This window comes from Lathyrus oleraceus, chromosome 3, assembly GCF_024323335.1.
Source record: "Lathyrus oleraceus cultivar Zhongwan6 chromosome 3, CAAS_Psat_ZW6_1.0, whole genome shotgun sequence".
NCBI classification, from domain to species: Eukaryota; Viridiplantae; Streptophyta; class Magnoliopsida; order Fabales; family Fabaceae; genus Lathyrus; species Lathyrus oleraceus.
The window spans coordinates 269629740-269651014 of record NC_066581.1 but is presented as its reverse complement, the minus strand read 5'-3'; the positions used below and the strand labels follow the sequence as shown (position 1 = coordinate 269651014).

At 32.7% G+C, this 21275-nt stretch overlaps 2 protein-coding genes across 12 annotated transcripts; one reads left to right on the top strand and one right to left on the bottom strand.

Annotated features, from left to right (window-relative positions):
• Positions 1–1373: 1373 nt before the first annotated feature.
• LOC127126900 (F-box protein At4g22280) lies at positions 1374–14306 on the top strand. 11 transcript variants are annotated; one of them, XM_051055928.1, is made up of 5 exons: positions 1381–1725; positions 2160–2256; positions 2453–3134; positions 3323–3466; positions 3812–4269. In XM_051055928.1, the coding sequence occupies exons 2-5, from the start codon at positions 2246–2248 to the stop codon at positions 4082–4084; spliced, it is 1110 nt and encodes a 369-aa protein (XP_050911885.1). In that variant the 5' UTR covers positions 1381–1725; positions 2160–2245; the 3' UTR covers positions 4085–4269. The 11 variants fall into 11 exon arrangements, with proteins under 11 accessions (XP_050911882.1, XP_050911880.1, XP_050911885.1 ...); XM_051055929.1 differs by having other exon boundaries at positions 1381–1730; XM_051055931.1 differs by lacking the exons at positions 1381–1725; positions 2160–2256; positions 2453–3134; positions 3323–3466; positions 3812–4269 and adding exons at positions 11487–11824; positions 12254–12351; positions 12548–13229; positions 13412–13555; positions 13901–14306.
• A 1457-nt stretch (positions 14307–15763) lies between these two features.
• Positions 15764–18238, bottom strand: LOC127126901 (cyclin-U4-1). Its single transcript, XM_051055932.1, has 2 exons — positions 17824–18238; positions 15764–16144 (listed from the first exon to the last, which is right to left on the bottom strand). The coding sequence occupies exons 1-2, from the start codon at positions 18165–18167 to the stop codon at positions 15868–15870; spliced, it is 621 nt and encodes a 206-aa protein (XP_050911889.1). The 5' UTR covers positions 18168–18238; the 3' UTR covers positions 15764–15867.
• Between the last annotated feature and the right edge of the window lie 3037 nt (positions 18239–21275).

Genomic DNA, 21275 nt, shown 5'->3' with positions numbered 1-21275 from the left:
GATCAATATACCCCAATTAGAAGAATAACCCACGTCAAAGAAAGCCCCTTCGAGACCATATTTGCGAGCAAAGGTAGAAGTAGTTGCCAAAATTATGGGATCAATCCAAAAGACAAAAGTACCCTATTTTAATTTTTGACTCATGGTGGACACCAATTTCATAAATTGAGACAATATAATGTTGTAGAAGTACATATGAAGAAAACAACGAACCCCGTAATTGTGTCATTGACTCTACAAAGATCATGCAATACTCTACCAAAAGAAAAGCGCATTATCAACAATCCATATCGCTTTAGAAAAACACTTAACTACTTTAGTTTCCAAAGGTCATAAATTATGACAGAAAATACGAAAAGACATCTAAAGCATGAGGCGAAAGTTCCCTATAACAATATTGTCACGTATTGACTTTCTATTAAAGTTGGACCAAGACCAACATAAATTATATTCAACCATTTAACAAAATCAATTATATACACAAATGAAGAAACTTTTAACACCACATAAATTGTGATGTATAATCACTTCAACCTAACTTCAAACTTCTAAATTTCTTGAATTAAACTATAGTTTAATGAAGCATAATATAAAATATTAGAGCTTAGTTAAAAAAGTTATTGCAACATCCAATCTGCATGTAGTATGTTGTATTTGAAAATATAATGTGATTAGACATTGTATATGAACTAGTAACTGAAATTCAATTTTTTATATATAATATAATGAAATTATTTCGAAAGTTTTGTTTCTCATATTTTTTATATATATAATCTTCACTTTCTGCCGAGTACCCTAATTTCAAAATTACAAAGTTAAAAGGCAACGGAGAGAAGACTTCCTCTCCATCAAGCGCCGTCGTGAATAGCCGCAATATGGTGACTCGCCTTTAACGGTTTCAAACGGTAAAAAGCGCATTTCATAATTTTGGACAGGAAATCGAAATCATACCATCAAAATCCTCTATTTTCGCTAATGTTAGACGATCGAAAAAAGTTTGGGCAGTGCTATTGATTTTCAATTTGGACGACGTAGCTTAAGGCAAAAGAAGGTAAATCAACATTTATTTTTCAATTTGTTTACACATGTGAAGCACTGCCGAACCGTATCGCATTGATACACTCCAATACTCTTATCAGATACTCCTTTTTTTTTTCCAACAAGAGGAATCCGAAAGAATATTATCAATTTCATCTTTTTTTTTTTTGTATTTTGCCTTAATTACATATCATAGAATTGTTTTTTTTTTCTCTCTTATTTTTTTTCTCTCCTTCCAAACAACTAAACCAATCTTCTCTCTTTCTATTTTATTTTTTATTTTTTAATTTTCTTTCCTTTAATTTTATCTTACTATCCAAACACAGTATTAGGGGTTCACAGGGAAATCTTGGGTGATGCTGATTTTCCATATATATATATTCTCTTCGAATACCGCCGAGAACCCTAATTTCAAAATTTCATTCCATAGCAAACAAAGTTAAAAGGCAGCGGAGAGAAGCCTCCCTCTCCACCAAGCGCCATCGTGAATAGCCGCACTCTCCACCAAGCGCCATCGTGAATGGTGACTCACCGTTAACGGTTTCGATCTGTAAAATCTGCATTTCATAAATTTGGACGGGAAATTGAAATCACACAATCCAGATCCTCTATTTTTGCTAGTGTTAGACGGAAAAAGTTTGGGCTGTGCTATTGATCTTCGATTTTAACGAGGCCGCCAAAGAAAAAGTAAGGTAAATCAGTATTTTCTTTTCAATTTGTTTTTTCCATGGCGGTAGTGCTTTCGTTCGCCATGGTATAGCGGACTCTTGTTAGACAGTTTGTTTTAAATTTGATTTGGGTGGTCACTGTGTCTATAAATACCTCTCCTCATTGTAATAACTTATAATACATGATGTTACCCAACAAACCTCTAGCCATGCCGTATGAAAGCACCGACAAATCTCTAGCCATGCCCAATGAAAGCACTTCTTCAATCTCTATCGCCGTACTTCGTGTCTGTGCTTCATAGGTTTACACCTAATTGTGCATGCTGCATGCCCTCTAATTTTAAAGTAAAATGACAAATGTTAATAGGCCACTCACTGGAAAATGTTTTTCTTCGGTCTATAGATTGTCTATGCTTTTTCATAAAATATCAATGTTTTTTCCTCTGATTTTAGGAACTTACTACAAAAAAAATGGATTCCGGTGGTTTTGTTACTGCACGTGACAGACAAGATGAGAGTGAGTGTTCAAAGAGGCAAAAATGCAGCCAAGGTGAAGAAGATAGGATAAGCAACCTACCTGACTTTATCATTGGCCATATTCTTACTTTTCTTTGTTTTAAAGATGCAATTCGTACTAGTGTTTTATCACAGAGGTGGATATACATGTGGACATATATCACAAAACTAGGTTTAGATGATGGAGTCTATCAGATAAACAAAACTACTTTTATCAACTTTGTATGCAGGATGCTGCTTCACCTCAATGCTTCAAACATCAATGAATTTCATCTTATTCTTGAAGAGAAATATGACCCCTACATTATCGGCCAGTTGATATCTCTTGTTTCAAATAAAAAAATTAAAGTGATTTCTCTCCGTTCCATCAATGAATGCAGCATTTCATGCTATCCCATTTTCAAGTGCCAGTCCCTGGAGAAATTGGAGTTGGCTATGGGTCATTCTATTATCCAATTTCCGTCTTTTGTTTGTCTTTCATCCCTCACTGCCCTGTATTTGGTTGCAATCCGAAATCCAATGAAAATTACTTGTTACTCCTCCAATCAATCCAAAGAGTTAACACTTAAATTCCCAGTTCTTAGAGACTATATATCATGTGATTGCATTTGGTTAGATGTAAAGCGTGTTACTATCGATGCGCCTCTTCTTGAAAAAGTTATAATAGACCGTCAATGGGATTATTCGTCCAATGTGTCACATGCTGAAATTGAGATTCGTGCTTCCTATGTTACAAATTATTATTATAGGAGCTATGTATCATCTGAGACCACTTTGCTAGATGCTGCACACGTTGCTGAGGCTTCCATTTCTCTAAGTGATGATTCAAAGGTGAACATGAGTGGGCAAGAATTGAAGATTTTTGTTCGTAAACTATTCAATATTAATAATTTGAAAGGTTTAATACTTCAGGTATGATTTTTTGATAATAAGAAATTGTTGAGCTGTTGTGGTCAAAACACTTCCCATATTATATGGTTATCAAGTGTTAGATTCTTCAATAGTGAATACTTCTAATTCTTCATTTACTTTATCTTGTATAAGGTTTCTCAATATGTTGTCCTAACTAACACAAACACATTTTTCTTTTTGTTTTCCAGAATCTTGCACCAATGGAACATTATTTGGCTGATATTTCTGCTTTTGGAATGCTGAGTAATCTGTGTATCAGTTACTTTGTTACCATTGAAAACTTGCTATGCTTACTGTTAAAATCACCGTGTTTGGAGACTCTAGTTTTAAAGGTTCGTGATTTATATAATCTTTAAATTTTACAAAATCAAACTAAGATAATATCTTTTGGTGTAACAACAAAAAGAAGTGAAAATAAAATATCTATTTGTTTTAATTATTTCTAGTTGAAATATATAAAATGTAAAACTTGTGTTAATTTTTTGTTATTGAAAATAAATACAAATTTGTTTTAATTATTTCTAGTTAAAATATATGAAAAGTAAAAATTGTGTTAATGTTTTTGTTATTAAAGTTAAAATTAAAACATAATAGGTATTTGAGTTTCTTTTTCATTCTCTTGATTGTACCTTGTCATGTAATATTAACATGTTATGTTTTTTATTTGTTCTCATCAGTATCCAATATATTCTGCCAAAAGACCGCCGAATTTTGCGATTGTACCTGAATGTTTTCTATCTACTCTTAAAGTGGTAAGATTTGCAAAGTTTACGGGTGGTCAGCAGGAGTTTAGTTTTGCTAAATTTGTTATGGAAAAAAGCCAAGTTTTGGAGAGTATTAGTTTCTCATGTTATAAGCTGCGTGGGGCAAAAATGAAAAAAGTTAAGAAGAAAATATTCTCAGTTAAGAGAAGTTGTAACATAGAATTTTCAGATTATTTAGACACATGAATTATTTAAGAGGGCGGAGAATAAACTTTTCATATTTATTATCAAAACTGAGGAAAGATTTGAGTATTGACTGATGGTAAGATAAACTCTTGTTATCAATATTGATGAAACTAGAGATTGCTCTTCTTTTAAGCACATTGATCTTATTGGAATATTAAGCTCACTCAAAAAAGTCTCTTTGTTTATTCTTATTGTCCTTCTGCCAACTCTTTCTGCATTTGGATTGTTACACTACACCTTCGTCTAATGTCTGAAGTTTAAGCCTTGTTTTTATATAGCATTACTATGCATTATTTACACGTAACACAAATTTTGTGCGTGCCTTATTAGTTCAATTCCTAAATGAATTTGTAACACTAAATATATAATACTAATACAAAATATTCACATTGAGTTGATTCATTTCTTTTGAAACAGAGAAATAGATATGTAAGAAAAAGGCATAAGACATGCCAAAGTTACCAATTACAACACAAGTTACCCCCAAAAGAACCAACAACCAGCTGCCAGAAGCCATAACAATCGCTCACCTCTTACTGATGGCAAAAATTGCCACAACAAACACAAACTAACACAGCAGCACGGAGAAAGCCAAACCAAAGCCCTCCAAAACTTGAAGACACAGCACACGCCCAACGAGAACCTACCGAAACGAAAAGCCGATAGAAACACCAAGGCTGCTCCGTCACTAAACATACTGATGGACGACAGAACACAGGAACCTCAATAAACTCTCTGAGAGCTCCACGACAGAAACAGAGGCTACAAAAGCCACATATCTCTCTACCGATATAACACAAAACCGAAACTTAACATGAGGCACTGGGAGAGGAACCTGAAGCTGAAACAAACTCAGCCTGCTATCCATTGTTTGCACCTTATAGATACATCCTATCAAGGAGATAAGTCTGTATTTTGATGTTTTTTTTGGTTTCTCTTCTTTGGGATCAAAATCACAAATGAACTATTAGCGCCCTTAATTATCCTTTAGTTTTTCGTGGATTCAGACGTAACCCTTAAAAAAGTCTATTTAAAGTTATTGTTTTTCACATAGAAGAACATCAAGGACTACGACCCTAAAGCCTCAACCATCACTAATATTTTCGACTACGACCCTAAAACCTCAACCATCACAGTATTTTCAAAAGAAGGGTGCAGATAAAGAAGAAGAGTTACGAAAAGGGGTGGGATCAAAAGCATGATGAATAAGAAATAAAAAAGAAGGGTAAATCTTTACTCACCGGGGATAATATATTCCCCGTATGTTGGTTTATTCTCACTGTCTCAATCTTTATTTGATATTTTACTTGGTTTAATTGTTGGGTGCTTTGGATTCATTTGAATTTTTTTTTTAAATATCCAGATTTTTCAAAAAAATTTCAAAAATAAACAATTTTTCAAAAATATTATAAAAATGGTCATTTTTGGCCAATTCTTACACTAAGGCGCCACCCTAGTTGGCGCCTACCCTTAATGGGTAGGGCAAGTCGCCACTAGGAGTGGCGCCTATGCCCAAATCCTTTTTTTTTTTTTGTTTTTTAAATTTTTTTTTTATAAATGTTATTTTTTTTGTTTTTTTAATTTTTTTTAAGTTATAAATTTATATTTTTTATTAATTATATTAGTTTATATTAACACATATATATATGAATAAATTTTTTTACAAGATATATATATATATATATATATATATATATATATATATATATATATATATATATATATATATATATAAATATATATATATATATATATTAAATTATATATATATATATTAATTTATATATATATATATATATTAAATTATATATATATATATTAATTTAATTTATAAGTAATTAATAATATTTGTAATTATTTGGAAAAATAATTAATTTAAATAATAGACAAGACATGATAGACAATATTATTAAAGATAAAGATAAAGATATAAAGATAATAAAGAGAAAATATTTTTATTTAAATAATAGACAAGACAAATATTACAAAGATATGATTAATCACATATGATGCGGTCCCTGGTACGATCCGCACGGGGGAGGTCTAGTTACTCGCCTAGACGGTTCACGTGGTGGTGGTGCTTCCCTATTACCACCCCTTGCCCTAACGTGCCCCCTTGTCGCTTGCCGTTGTGGTTGGGTCGAAGTCCCTTCAGTGCTGTAGGAAAGACGGGTCCCCTCTGCGCCCTCGAAGCTTTGTCTCGGTGGGACAAACTGACTACTGCCGGGTGCGCCCTCGAATTGTGGTCTTTGGTAGTTTAGGGTTGAATCGGGTTGGCCAAAGTGCAATGTTTGTTGTGGTGTGTAGTAGTCCTGTTGGTAGTCCTCTTGTATACCCGTGTCGGGGCTAGGTGGAGGACTGGAAGAGCTTGGGACATTGTCGTGATGGAAGTGTTGGGATTGGTGGAAGTGGGGGGATTGATATTGTGGTAGGTGTTGGGACTGTTGATGGTGGTGGAAATGTTGAGTTTGTTGTTGGTAGTCTTCATGGTATTAGGATTGAGTATGTGGTATGTATTGTTGATTTGGTTGGGGGGTGGACATGTGTTGTGGTGGTTGTTGTTGGTAATATGGTGGTGGTGGTTGTTGTTGGTAAAATGGCTGTGGTGGTTGTTGTTGGTAATAAGGTGGTGGTTGTTGTTGTTGGGAATACTGTGGTGGTTGTTGTTGTTGGGAATACTGTGGTGGTTGTTGTTGTTGGAAATATGGCTGTTGCATCCGGGGATCGTCCAAATAGAACGGGTCAGACACAATCATTTCTGGATTGGTATTTGCTCTATACCAATCCACATATTCCCTTGTCGGCTTCATTTCGTTGGGCGCCACCGGAAATTGTAGAACATAGTGGGCACGGTCTCTCCACATTTTACGAAACTCCTTAGCAAATTCCTTCCAATTTTGGGCATACCACTGGTGGCTGACTTTTTTTAGATGCCAAGGTTCCATAGACATTGGGGGGCCTGGGATTTCTTGATGCATTCCGAATTGAAGCTTGACACGGTCACTTTGGTGCATCTCCACAGTGGTGAACCGCATTATGGCCGTTTTTGCTGTCCAAACAGCTGCATCTTCGGGGTTGGGTTGATGTTCCAATCCCAAATATGGCCTCCAAATAAACTGCAAAGAAAAAAGTAAATATGTTATTTATCGAGAATGCATGATATTAATAAATCAGTTAGAAGCTGAGTGATTTAGTGGTAATACATCCTGTGCTCGGAGACGATCCAACAGTTGACGATAAAATATAATTTTATTTTTGGGGGTAAGACTGTAATCCAGTCCGGTTGTAATGAACCTAAACAAAAAAGATAAATAATATTAGTTACAAATATTTATAGAATAAATATACAAAATGAAATAAGTTCATAAATTTACCTAGTTGCGTAGGGGAAGGAGTAGTCATTAGGATTTTCTGGGGCTAGCCTCGGCAATCTCCACCACCCCCATGTTTGGAGCAAAAAAGCACATCCAGAAAATGTACAATGCTCATTTTGTGCATTTTTACACAAAGAGCTATATAGGAATGCTAATACTGCAGAACCCCAACTATATGTGCTTATTCTATCAATGTCCCCGAGCAAACTCAAGTACATAAAATTTATGCTATTTCCCGTCCCTTCGGGAAATAGCAAGTTCCCAAACAATAGCATAATGTAAACCCGGGTTTTTATGACTTTTTCTTGTTCGGAGGATTCCTCAGTCAAAGTTATGGAGTCGTGGTACAATTGTAGGCTAGATAATTTAATACCCTGACCCCTTGCTTTGGCAGACCCCTCACCCTCGACCAGATCTACCCCCAACATTTGAACACATATTTGGTTAGGCTGTTGAACATTTCCGGTCACAGGCTGTTGACACGTGTAAGGCATGCGTGGGAATCTCTGAGACTTGGTGGTGAAGACTTGATGGGGAACAGGCATGCATGGGAATCTTTGACACTAAATATGTTATTTGTCAAGGAAACAATTGACCACAACCAAGGGCTGCCCAGACAAGAGTATAGGGTCCTAATACCAGACCGTTGGTGCGACTGTGGTCAATTTCAGGCGTATCGTATGCCTTGTTCCCATGTCATTGCAGCGTGTTCACACAGCCACTTCGATGCATTATCGCTAGTGTCTCCAATCTACAAAGTTGCAACATTGCTCAATGTATACGACAATCCCTTTCCGGTGGTAGCATTGGAGGCGTATTGGCCAGAGTATGACGGGGAAATTGTTTGGCACAACGAATCGATGCGGCGGAATAAAAGTGGTCGCCCAAATAGCAGGCGCATTAGAATTGAAATGGACGTCGCAGAGAAAATGCAGAGGAATTGTAGCATATGTAGACAACTAGGGCATAATAAGAACAAATGTCCATATCGTGGATCTAGTTCCACAACTTAGTTTTCACTTTCATAAATCTGTGTACCAAAATCATTTTAAATTAAAGTTTACTTTTTATTCCAAATAGAAGATGACACTTGAACAACAAACACAAACATCTAACATTACAACACCAATTACTAAAACAAAAACAAATACTGGAACAAAAACAAGTACTAAAACAAGAACAAGTACTAGAACAATAACAAATACAACAACAACATGACAAACAACCATTAAAATCTAAGAAATTACAACAGTTAACACTATGTCGTCTGATCCATGCATCATTTGGATGCAATCAATGTCGCTTTCAACTTCAACCCACCAGCGTATCGTTTCTCCAGTTTCAAATGAGAACCTTGTTCTAAGCCTCTGAATCCTTCTGATGACTTCACCAGGTTGGTAATCTCCCTCTAACCAAGACATCAAGGACCTTTTTAGTTGGTCCAACGAACGGATGTTCCAAAATTTCATCTCCATTGGAGGTTTCAAAGGCGAGAAAATAACATGCCCATCCCTTTTTAAGATTACTGGTTCAGGATCCGGGCGCCTTGATGATGTTCGTTGCCATGACGACGGTCTTGGGGATGCCATGAACTCAACTTGATACAGAAAGTGATAGGAAACAGTGGTGAAGAAAATGCAAGGAAATAACACTTTATTTATAGGAAAAGATCTGGGTTGTACACCAGTCTACCTAACCCTAATTAGTGTCGCACTTGATTACTTAATCTTATAGGGAATTAGGGTTTCAATTAGGTCATAACTACCAAACTCTAATTATAACCGATCAATAAACCCTTTTTATAATTGATAAATTAACCTTAACATGATTAACCCTAATTCTTCCAAACAAATTTAAATAATAATAATTACTTATAAATTAAATTAGTATATATATAAAAATAATATATATATATATATATAATATATATATATATATATATATATATATAATATATATATATATATATATATATATATATATATATATATATATATATATATATATATATATATATATATATATATATATATATATATATATATATATATATTGTAAATAATTTTATTTATATATATATGTTAATATAATTTAGAAAAAATATAAATTCATAAATTAAAAAAAATTAAAAAAAATTAAAAAAAATAAATAAAAATAAAACATATTTAAAAAAAAAAAAATTAATATTTTAAGGGTAGGCGCCACTCCTAGTGGCGACTTGCCCTACCCTTTAAGGGTAGGCGCCAACTAGGGTGGCGCCCATGTAGGAATCTAGGGCAAAAATTGCCCATTTTGGTAATTTTTGGGAGAAAATGAATATTTTTGAAATTTTTTTAAAAATTCTGGATATTTTAAAAAAAAATTCGATTCATGTAGCCTTTGTTTAGGGTCTTGATTTTTTTATTTAATCTTGTTTAAAATGTTCACTTAGTGCACAATTAGGTTATTTTGGTTTTAATAATTAATTATCATTATACATAAAAAAAATTCTTTCAACAAGAAGTTATAAACAATTTTAAACTAATTTAAACTAATATTGAAAATTATTTTTTATTAGTATTAAAAAATATTTTTTTTCCTCTTAAAAAAACAAATATTGTAAGGTAAAAATTCTTTCAACAAGAAGTTATAAACAATTTAAAATTAATTTAAACTAATATTAAAAATTATTTTTCATTAGTATTAGAAAACTATTTCATTTCCTCTTAAAAAAACAAATATTGTAAGATAAAGTTTTTATCATAGTTAAATTTAGGTATAATAAAAAATTAATAACTTATAATATAAAAAACATGATTAATTTTCTAAATCAAATTGTTTTCAATAATCTCTAAATTTTTAAGTTCAAATTTATCTTAAACATAAAAACTCATGCCGATTAACAAGATCCCCGAGTACACTTGATAACAAACAAATAAACTCAATATCTCATATTGACTTATTTGAGCGCGACCATGCATCTGACAATCATACTCAATCAAGCGGTCCACATATATTACTCTTGTATATGAACGAGGGACATATCCCATCTAGGTTGCTCATGTCCCTCAACATGATTAGTAAAGTACTCATCAACCATCTTAATGACCATCATGTTACGAACAATGTTTGATTGACAATAATGTATTTGACACCATATATAATCATCAGATGATTCAAAACATCTATTTAAAAAATATTCAACAGAAGACGGTGACCCCTGATTGAAAAAGTTCTTTCATAAAAAGGAATAACACACTCACGATATTCAATGCAAATTCTTTTATCTTCGTCGGGGATCAATATACCCCAATTAGAAGAATAACCCACGTCAAGGAAAGCCCCTTCGAGACCATATTTGCGAGCAAAGGTAGAAGTAGTTGCCAAAATTATGGGATCAATCCAAAAGACAAAAGTACCCTATTTTAATTTTTGACTCATGGTGGACACCAATGTCATAAATTGAGACAATATAATGTTGTAGAAGTACATATGAAGAAAACAACGAACCCCAACCCCGTAATTGTGTCATTGACTCTACAAAGATCATGCAATACTCTACCAAAAGAAAAGCGCATTATCAACATTCCATATCGCTTTAGAAAAACACTTATCTACTTTAGTTTCCAAAGATCATAAATTATGACAGAAAATACAAAAAGACATCTAAAGCATGAGGCGAAAGTTCCCTATAACAATATTGTCACGTATTGACTTTCTATTAAAGTTGGACCAAGACCAACATAAATTATATTCAACCATTTAACAAAATCAATTATATACACAAATGAAGAAACTTTTAACACCACATAAATTGTGATGTATAATCACTTCAACCTAACTTCAAACTTCTAAATTTCTTGAATTAAACTATAGTTTAATGAAGCATAATATAAAATATTAGAGCTTAGTTAAAAAAGTTATTGCAACATCCAATCTGCATGTAGTATGTTGTATTTGAAAATATAATGTGATTAGACATTGTATATGAACTAGTAACTGAAATTCAATTTTTTATATATAATATAATGAAATTATTTCGAAAGTTTTGTTTCTCATATTTTCCATATATGTATTCTCTTCAAATACCGCCCAGAACCCTAATTTCAAAATTTGATTCCATAGCAAACAAAGTTAAAAGGCAGCGGAGAGAAGGCTCCCTCTCCACCAAGCGCCATCGTGAATAGCCGCACTCTCCACCAAGCGCCATCGTGAATGGTGACTCACCGTTAACGGTTTCGATCTGTAAAATCTGCATTTCATAAATTTGGACGGGAAATTGAAATCACACAATCCAGATCCTCTATTTTTGCTAGTGTTAGACGGAAAAAGTTTGGGCTGTGCTATTGATCTTCGATTTTAACGAGGCCGCCAAAGAAAAAGTAAGGTAAATCAGTATTTTCTTTTCAATTTGTTTTTTCCATGGCGGTAGTGCTTTCGTTCGCCATGGTATAGCGGACTCTTGTTAGACAGTTTGTTTTAAATTTGATTTGGGTGGTCACTGTGTCTATAAATACCTCTCCTCATTGTAATAACTTATAATACATGATGTTACCCAACAAACCTCTAGCCATGCCGTATGAAAGCACCGACAAATCTCTAGCCATGCCCAATGAAAGCACTTCTTCAATCTCTATCGCCGTACTTCGTGTCTGTGCTTCATAGGTTTACACCTAATTGTGCATGCTGCATGCCCTCTAATTTTAAAGTAAAATGACAAATGTTAATAGGCTACTCACTGTAAAATGTTTTTCTTCGGTCTATAGATTGTCTATGCTTTTTCATAAAATATCAATGTTTTTCCCTCTGATTTTAGGAACTTACTACAAAAAAAAATGGATTCTGGTGGTTTTGTTACTGCACGTGACAGACAAGATGAGAGTGAGTGTTCAAAGAGGCAAAAATGCAGCCAAGGTGAAGAAGATAGGATAAGCAACCTACCTGACTTTATCATTGGCCATATTCTTACTTTTCTTAGGTTTAAAGATGCAATTCGTACTAGTGTTTTATCACAGAGGTGGATATACATGTGGACATATATCACAAAACTAGGTTTACATGATGGAGTCTATCAGATAAACAAAACTACTTTTATCAACTTTGTATGCAGGATGCTGCTTCACCTCAATGCTTCAAACATCAATGAATTTCATCTTATTCTTGAAGAGAAATATGACCCCTACATTATCGGCCAGTTGATATCTCTTGTTTCAAATAAAAAAATTAAAGTGATTTCTCTCCGTTCCATCAATGAATGCAGCATTTCATGCTATCCCATTTTCAAGTGCCAGTCCCTGGAGAAATTGGAGTTGGCTATGGGTCATTCTATTATCCAATTTCCGTCTTTTGTTTGTCTTTCATCCCTCACTGCCCTGTATTTGGTTGCAATCCGAAATCCAATGAAAATTACTTGTTACTCCTCCAATCAATCCAAAGAGTTAACACTTAAATTCCCAGTTCTTAGAGACTATATATCATGTGATTGCATTTGGTTAGATGTAAAGCGTGTTACTATCGATGCGCCTCTTCTTGAAAAAGTTATAATAGACCGTCAATGGGATTATTCGTCCAATGTGTCACATGCTGAAATTGAGATTCGTGCTTCCTATGTTACAAATTATTTATATAGGAGCTATGTATCATCTGAGACCACTTTGCTAGATGCTGCACACGTTGCTGAGGCTTCCATTTATCTAAGTGATGATTCAAAGGTGAACATGAGTGGGCAAGAATTGAAGATTTTTGTTCGTAAACTATTCAATATTAATAATTTGAAAGGTTTAATACTTCAGGTATGATTTTTTGATAATAAGAAATTGTTGAGCTGTTGTGGTCAAAACACTTCCCATATTATATGGTTATCAAGTGTTAGATTCTTCAATAGTGAATACTTCTAATTCTTCATTTACTTTATCTTGTATAAGGTTTCTCAATATGTTGTCCTAACAAACACATTTTTCTTTTTGTTTTCCAGAATCTTGCACCAATGGAACATTATTTGGCTGATATTTCTGCTTTTGGAATGCTGAGTAATCTGTGTATCAGTTACTTTGTTACCATTGAAAACTTGCTATGCTTACTGTTAAAATCACCGTGTTTGGAGACTCTAGTTTTAAAGGTTCGTGATTTATATAATCTTTAAATTTTACAAAATCAAACTAAGATAATATCTTTTGGTGTAACAACAAAAAGAAGTGAAAATAAAATATCTATTTGTTTTAATTATTTCTAGTTGAAATATATAAAATGTAAAACTTGTGTTAATTTTTTGTTATTGAAAATAAATACAAATTTGTTTTAATTATTTCTAGTTAAAATATATGAAAAGTAAAAATTGTGTTAATGTTTTTGTTATTAAAGTTAAAATTAAAACATAATATGTATTTGAGTTTCTTTTTCATTCTCTTGATTGTACCTTGTCATGTAATATTAACATGTTATGTTTTTTATTTGTTCTCATCAGTATCCAATATATTCTGCCAAAAAACCGCTGAAGTTTGCGATTGTACCTGAATGTTTTCTATCTACTCTTAAAGTGGTAAGATTTGCAAAGTTTGCGGGTGGTCAGCAGGAGTTTAGTTTTGCTAAATTTGTTATGGAAAAAAGCCAAGTTTTGGAGAGTATTAGTTTCTCATGTTATAAGCTGCGTGGGGCAAAAATGAAAAAAGTTAAGAAGAAAATATTCTCAGTTAAGAGAAGTTGTAACATAGAATTTTCAGATCATTTAGACACATGAATTATTTAAGAGGGCGGAGAATAAACTTTTCATATTTATTATCAAAACTGAGGAAAGATTTGAGTATTGACTGATGGTAAGATAAACTCTTGTTATCAATATTGATGAAACTAGAGATTGCTCTTCTTTTACACATTGATCTTAGTGGAATATTAAGCTCACTCAAAAAAGTCTCTTTGTTTATTCTTATTGTCCTGCCAACTCTTTCTGCATTTGGATTGTTACACTACACCTTCGTCTAATGTCTGAAGTTTAAGCCTTGTTTTTATATAGCATTACTATGCATAATTTACACGTAACACAAATTTTGTGCGTGCCTTATTAGTTCAATTCCTAAATGAATTTGTAACACTAAATATATAATACTAATACAAAATGTTCACATTGAGTTGATTCATTTCTTTTGAAACAGAGAAATAGATATGTAAGAAAAAGGCATAAGACATGCCAAAGTTACCAATTAGAACACAAGTTACCCCCAAAAGAACCAACAACCCGCTGCCAGAAGCCATAACAATCGCTCACCTCTTACTGATGGCAAAAATTGCTACAACGTACAAAGCCAAACTAAAGCCCTCCAAAACTTGAAGACACAGCACACGCCCAACGAGAACCTACCGAAACGAAAAGCCGATAGAAACACCAAGGCTGCTCCGTCACTAAACATACTGATGGACGACAGAACACAGGAACCTCTATAAACCCTCCGAGAGCTCCACGACAGAACACAGGAACCTCTATAAACCCTCCGAGAGCTCCACGACAGAAACAGAGGCTACAAAAGCCACATATCTCTCTACCGATATAACACAACCGAAACTTAACATGAGGCACTAGGAGAGGAACCTGAAGCTGAAACAAACTCAGCCTGCTATCCACTGTTTGCTACAAATAGCCTCTAAGCAACACCAAAACCTCTAAACTTATCACTTTTTTCAATCCATTAGCTAGGACCTTGGCCATCACCTTATAGATACATCCAATCAAGGAGATAGGTCTGTATTTTGATGTTTTCTTTGGGTTTCTCTTCTTTGGGATAAAAATCACAAATGAATCTTTGGGTTTCTCTTCTTTGGGATCAAAATCACAAATGAACTATTACCGCTCTTAACCATCCTTTAGACGTAACCCTCAAAAAAGTCTTTTTTGATTCCTCTCAAAATTCTTTCACAAATCCGAGATTTACTCCGAATGGAACTAGGCTTTTGTCGCTATCGCATTCCCACACTACTTTTCTAACTCTTGATTCCGAAAATTCTCGCACCAAATTTGCATTATGTTCGTCTTTAATTTTGTTAAACGCTATATTCTCTGGAACCGCTCTAACGCTACGAGTTGAATACAAAATAACCTGCTTGCTGCCGTTTCTATTTTGTTGGTCATGCAAATAAATCAAACAATTCATCAACTGTACTATTGTGTACAACATGTACCATCCTTTTGTCTCCTTATGGCACAACTTTTTTTTGTGTGCAAAGAGTTATACATAGTGCTATTCTTCTTCTAGAGTATCCAAAGGTGCATAAAAGTATATACTTATATTTATTATATTACCAAAACTATGTAATCCACATATTTCTAGCCAGGCTGTAAAGAAGAGACAATTATATTTTATAATAATGTAATTCAAATTTTAATTGGTTCACAACCCTCTACAAGCAGAATATTACATATGCATGAAATGAAGAAAAATTTCACACAGCTAACTGTTGTTGCTTTTGATGTGAAGATTCATCTTCATTAAAACATAAATGGGTATTTAGTGGTTTTCCTAAACTTAAGGAATAATCTGTAAAATTTAGAGGTTGCATCAGCATCATTTCACTTTGTAGGTGAACACAATAGGCTTGGAAAGTGTTTGGAGTTACATTTAAATGAAATCCCAAACCAAATAAGAAGTCCAATTCAAGAAAATTCATCTCTATGGTGGTGATTCCTCCAACTTTTGCATAGTAAGCATTGTTGTAGTATCTGAAAATTTTAAAATATTGAAGCATTATATTATAAATTATCATATATGACATAATTTATTAGTAAAATGGCAAGTAAATAATAGCGTAAATAATAGCTCGACCGAAAAAAGTTAACATTATTAAGTTGAATATTATTACTAAAGTTCAAACCATAAACAGTACGGTTGTGTATATGAGTTTCTACTTATTATTATCGCCTCTATTTTTGAATTGATCAAAAATCTAATAAGAGAAAGTTCACATCTGATCTGAAGATACATGAATATCTCGACCAACTCTCGTACATAAAATATTAGAGACGAAGAAAAATGTAATATTCAAACTCGGACTTACACATACTATTCATTATTCTTTTATTAAGTAACATTGAAATGTTAATTTTATAGTTCAATCTCCTCTTCATCATACTAGAAATTCAAGTCTACCGCATATTATCGATTGTCTCATCAGTCGTCTCTCTTCATCGTATTAGAAATTCAAGTCTACCGCATATTATCGATTGTCTCTAGTTGATTGAGAACAATTAGTAAAATGTTTTTTTTTTAAAATTTGGTGAGTATAAATAAAAGTTAGATGGAGAGTGCATCTCCATGCAATAAGGGTGATCACATGGGTGGGTTGTCTCCATCTAATGGAAAGACAGGCTGGAGATAGTATTATTCACAAGCAAAGCCATATTCTTTTAACTTGTATGGTCGTTGTCAATTTATATGTAAATGTCACATGATTTTTGTAGAAACTAGAAAGTAGTAAATATCACTGAATTTAATAGGGTAACTATCATGCAAAATTTTGTTGATCACATATTTTATTTTACATACATAAATTGATGCTTTTTATTTGCTTAGGTGTATCTAACATCATAAATTTCACAAGAAGACATTCAAAATTTCAGAAATAGTTTTAAATACTCACACGTTATATAAGAATTGTAACATTTGAAAAAAATGTCATTAATTAAAATAATTGATTTTCGGTTTTCGATTTAAAACTGATAACCCCCTCAGTCTTTATGTAAGACTTTTGAATTTTTACTGATATTAAAAAAGGTTAATAATATAATTAATATATACTATAATTTGTATAGTATATTTAATATGGTATTAAAATAATATAATGTTTTTAAAAGGAATTATTATATAGAGAGATTTTAATACTATTTTATATTTATGGACAATTAAATGGTCTTATAATTCCGACGGATAAGTAATTTTTTTTCTCAAATTATATCATTTAATTCATTTAAAACTCATTATCCCAATTTATTATTTTTTACAATGTATTTATAATAATTAAAAAAAATTTAAAAAATTAATTACAGTAATTTCAAAATTTGTTATTAGGATATTTTCATTTTTATTTTCTCATGTATATTTTCTTTTTAGTTTTTGTGAAATGAACAATTTCAATGGCACAATAGACTAAAGAATATGTAAATATATATAGTAAGAAATTGCATAAATATTTGATATGCTGAAGATAAGCTCTTCTTCAAATTTAATTAACTCCACTAAAGGGACATTTCACAGAAATTCTATACTGATCAATAACTAAAGAAAGCTTCACAATTCATCAATGTTTAGCGTAAACTTTCATAACATATTTATGGAATGAAAGAAAAATAAAATAAAACTATGAGTATCTTACTTGATAAGAACACAAGATGAAGAAACTTACATGTCATCCATGAATTTAGCAGCCACCATAACACTTGTAATGAGCAACCGATGAACATTGAAGGAATTAACAGGCAAATAAGGTTGTTTTTGAGTGAAACGATCAAGATAAACATATGCGACAATGAAACATGATGGACTACAATTTGCATACTTGAAAATTCTTTCAAGGTAGCTTTGAATTGAGATGTTGGGTCGAGTTAAGCCTTGAAAAACTGAGATCTTTTGTTGTTGTAGTAGTAGTTGTTGTTGGTTGGTATCATTTGATTCAGCAACGTTTTTTAGTAGAGAAGATAGAAAAGCTATAAGCTTTGGCATTTCATTAGGATTCTCAAGTTCTGCCATTGGTAATATGTAGTTTTTTTATGTACAAGAATGCTTGGAATTTATGTCTCATATATATGGCTAATGGCAATATATAGATGTAAAATATATATTATAAAATGACATTAAATACATGTCAACAAAAAGTGAAAGTGGTTGTTTAGGGTAGGTACTTTAATTGGCTAAAATGCCCCTTTGAAATTTAAAATTTAAAATGCAGGATGGAATCTATATACACATGTCTCTCCCATTTAGTACTGTTATGTAAAAGTCCGAAAAAAATAAGACTGGAGAACATATATATTTAAAAGTGCATATTCAAAATTTTGATCCATTTTATGTAAAATTAAAACGGAGGCGGACATGCGGATCTCACATGTCTAAAAGTTAAAAATTGTAAAAATTATTTTTAATGTTTGTGTCAGATATAAAACGAGATGGTGCGGTCATATTAAAGAGTGTGAGAACTTAAAACCATATATTGTTTTAAAAAATTCAGATAAACCCGTTTTGCTACCCTAGATTCAATGTGTTTTTATTACAATGGAGTTATGGTTTAATGGTGTTTAATTTGTGAGAATAGAGATGGCATTCCATACCCATCATGTGATTACATGTGAACAAATTTGTTACGGTAGTAAAAGGGTCCCACGTTTTAGGGGACCTTTGCATGTGTTTTGATTCTGTTCAAGTGAGTGGCATAACATGGATTTGCTATGATGTTTGGTCTTTAGACTTTAGTATTAGTATATGCTGTTTTTTTTCTTCCTATTTCCTTTCTTAACCAATACAACAAATGCAGAGAAAGGTGGTGGTGATTGGTGCTTTGATTTAAGATGGTTCATGTGACCCAAATAAGTTTTAGATTTTTAATAGTACAAATAAAGAATAGTCACTAGTAGTAATTTGTAAGGTTCATGTGAAGGGATCCAACTTTGATTAGATTTTAGAGATTTGGCGTATCAGTCCATTACTTTGTGTCTGGATTGGTGAAAGATTTTGGTGCTCTCCAATCACAATTATGAGATCTCTACGTTCATGTGAGACAATTAAATTTAAATTAAATGTATTTTTTCTTTTTTAATTTTCAACACCTTACCTTATTCTTTATTTATATTTATTTTCAACACCTTACCTTATTCTTTATTTATATTTATACCGTCAAAAAAATCTATACAAAACTCTTAGAATTTTTTTTTATAAAAAAACTTTTTACAAATTAATTGAATTAGTGGTGGTATACAAGAGAAAAAAAGATGAAGATGGAAGAAAGAAAAGAGAGAAAAGTTGTAACTAATTTTTTATTGAATTAAATTTTTGTTACATTCGAAAGATATCTAACAAATTAAATACTCGGCTTTTACTTATACACACATTCAGAATTAAATGAAATTCAAATTAATTTCAAATTTAACTTAAATAAATATGAATTATATTTAACATCATCTTTTAATTCATATTCAACTAATCAAAATCAACAACATCAATTACATCCCTCATTTGGATAAAATGTTTAGTCTTGATTGCTTTTGTCAGAACATCTGTCAGTTGCTTCTAAGTGCTACAGTGCAGAACTTCAAGCACCCCATTTTGAACCTAGTTCCTCAGAAAATGAAACTTCGTGTCAATGTGCTTGCTTCTTCCATTAACAACTGGATTCTTGACAAGACTTATAGTTGATTTATTGTCAATCATCAGCTTCACATGCTTGCTCCCCTTGATTTACAGATCCTGCAGTAAGTTCAGAATCCACACAGCATGACAAGCAGTTAAAGCACCTGGAATGTGCTACAACTTAACAATGCAACCATGGGTTGCTTCTTGGAGAACCAAGAAATAAGACCTCATAAATACTTGAAAAGATATCAAGAAATACTTCTTTTGTCAACTGTATCTCCACACCAATAAGAGTCTGAATAGCACATCAGCTCTGAATCTGATTTAGCACCAGAAGGGAACAAAATTCCATACTTCAGAGTCCCCTTAACATACCTCAGTATCCTTACAACAGCTTGGTAATGTGGCCATTTTGATTTGTTCATTAACCTACTCACTATCCCAACCGCATAGCAAATATCAGGTCTTGTATTACAGAGATATCTCAATGAGCCTACCAACTATTTAAAAGTTGTAGCATCCACATCATCACCATGAACATCAGAATCTAACTTGTGATTTGTCTTAGAAGGTGTGGTTACATACTTGCAATTCATCATCTCAAATCTCTTAAGAAGCTCAAGTTCATATTTTAGCTGATGCAAGATTATACCTCTGTCAGAGTATAAAATATCCACCCCTAGAAAATATGTCATATTTCCAAGATCAGTCATCTCAAACTCATTTATCAACACCTTCTTGAACTTAGCTAACTCATCTAAACAACTTCTTGTTTGCAATATGTCATTAACATAGAGACACAACATAATCATATTACTATCAAATGCATGTTGAACATAAACACCATACTCCATCTCACATTTTATGAATCCTTGAAGCTTGAAAAGTGAATCAATTTTAAGATTCCAGGATCTAGGAGCTTGTTTTAGTCCATACAAGACTTTATGCAACTTGTACACCATCCCTTAAGAGGCAAATTCTTCTTCTGAATCTGAAATATCTTTAGAAGTTAACTCAAATGTTAACACAACACTAGAGTTGGATTGAGACTTGTTTCAATCCCACACTTCTGGTTCTTTCACAATGACATCTCATATGAATTCAACTTTGTTAGTGACACGACAATAGAGTTTATAAGCACTTGTACTATGGTACCCTACAAGCAACATGACTTTTCTTCTATCATCCAACTTCCTTCTCTTAGCATTTGGGACATGTTTATAACAAACAGAACCAAACACCTTTAGATGGCTCACACTTTGCTTATCTTCAACCCACCTCTTAAAAGGAACAATCTCCTTCAGCTTCTTGGTTGAACACCTATTGAGCACATATACTGCAGTGGCAACAACTTCTTCCCACAAGGTGTGAGGGAGCTTCTTCTCCTTCAACATGCTCTTTGTCATATCAAGAAAAGTTTTATTTCTTCTTTCAGCAAGACCATTATGTTGAGGAGTGTATGAAGCAGTCACCTCATGCTCAATTACATTCTCCTCAAAGAATCTTTTGAAC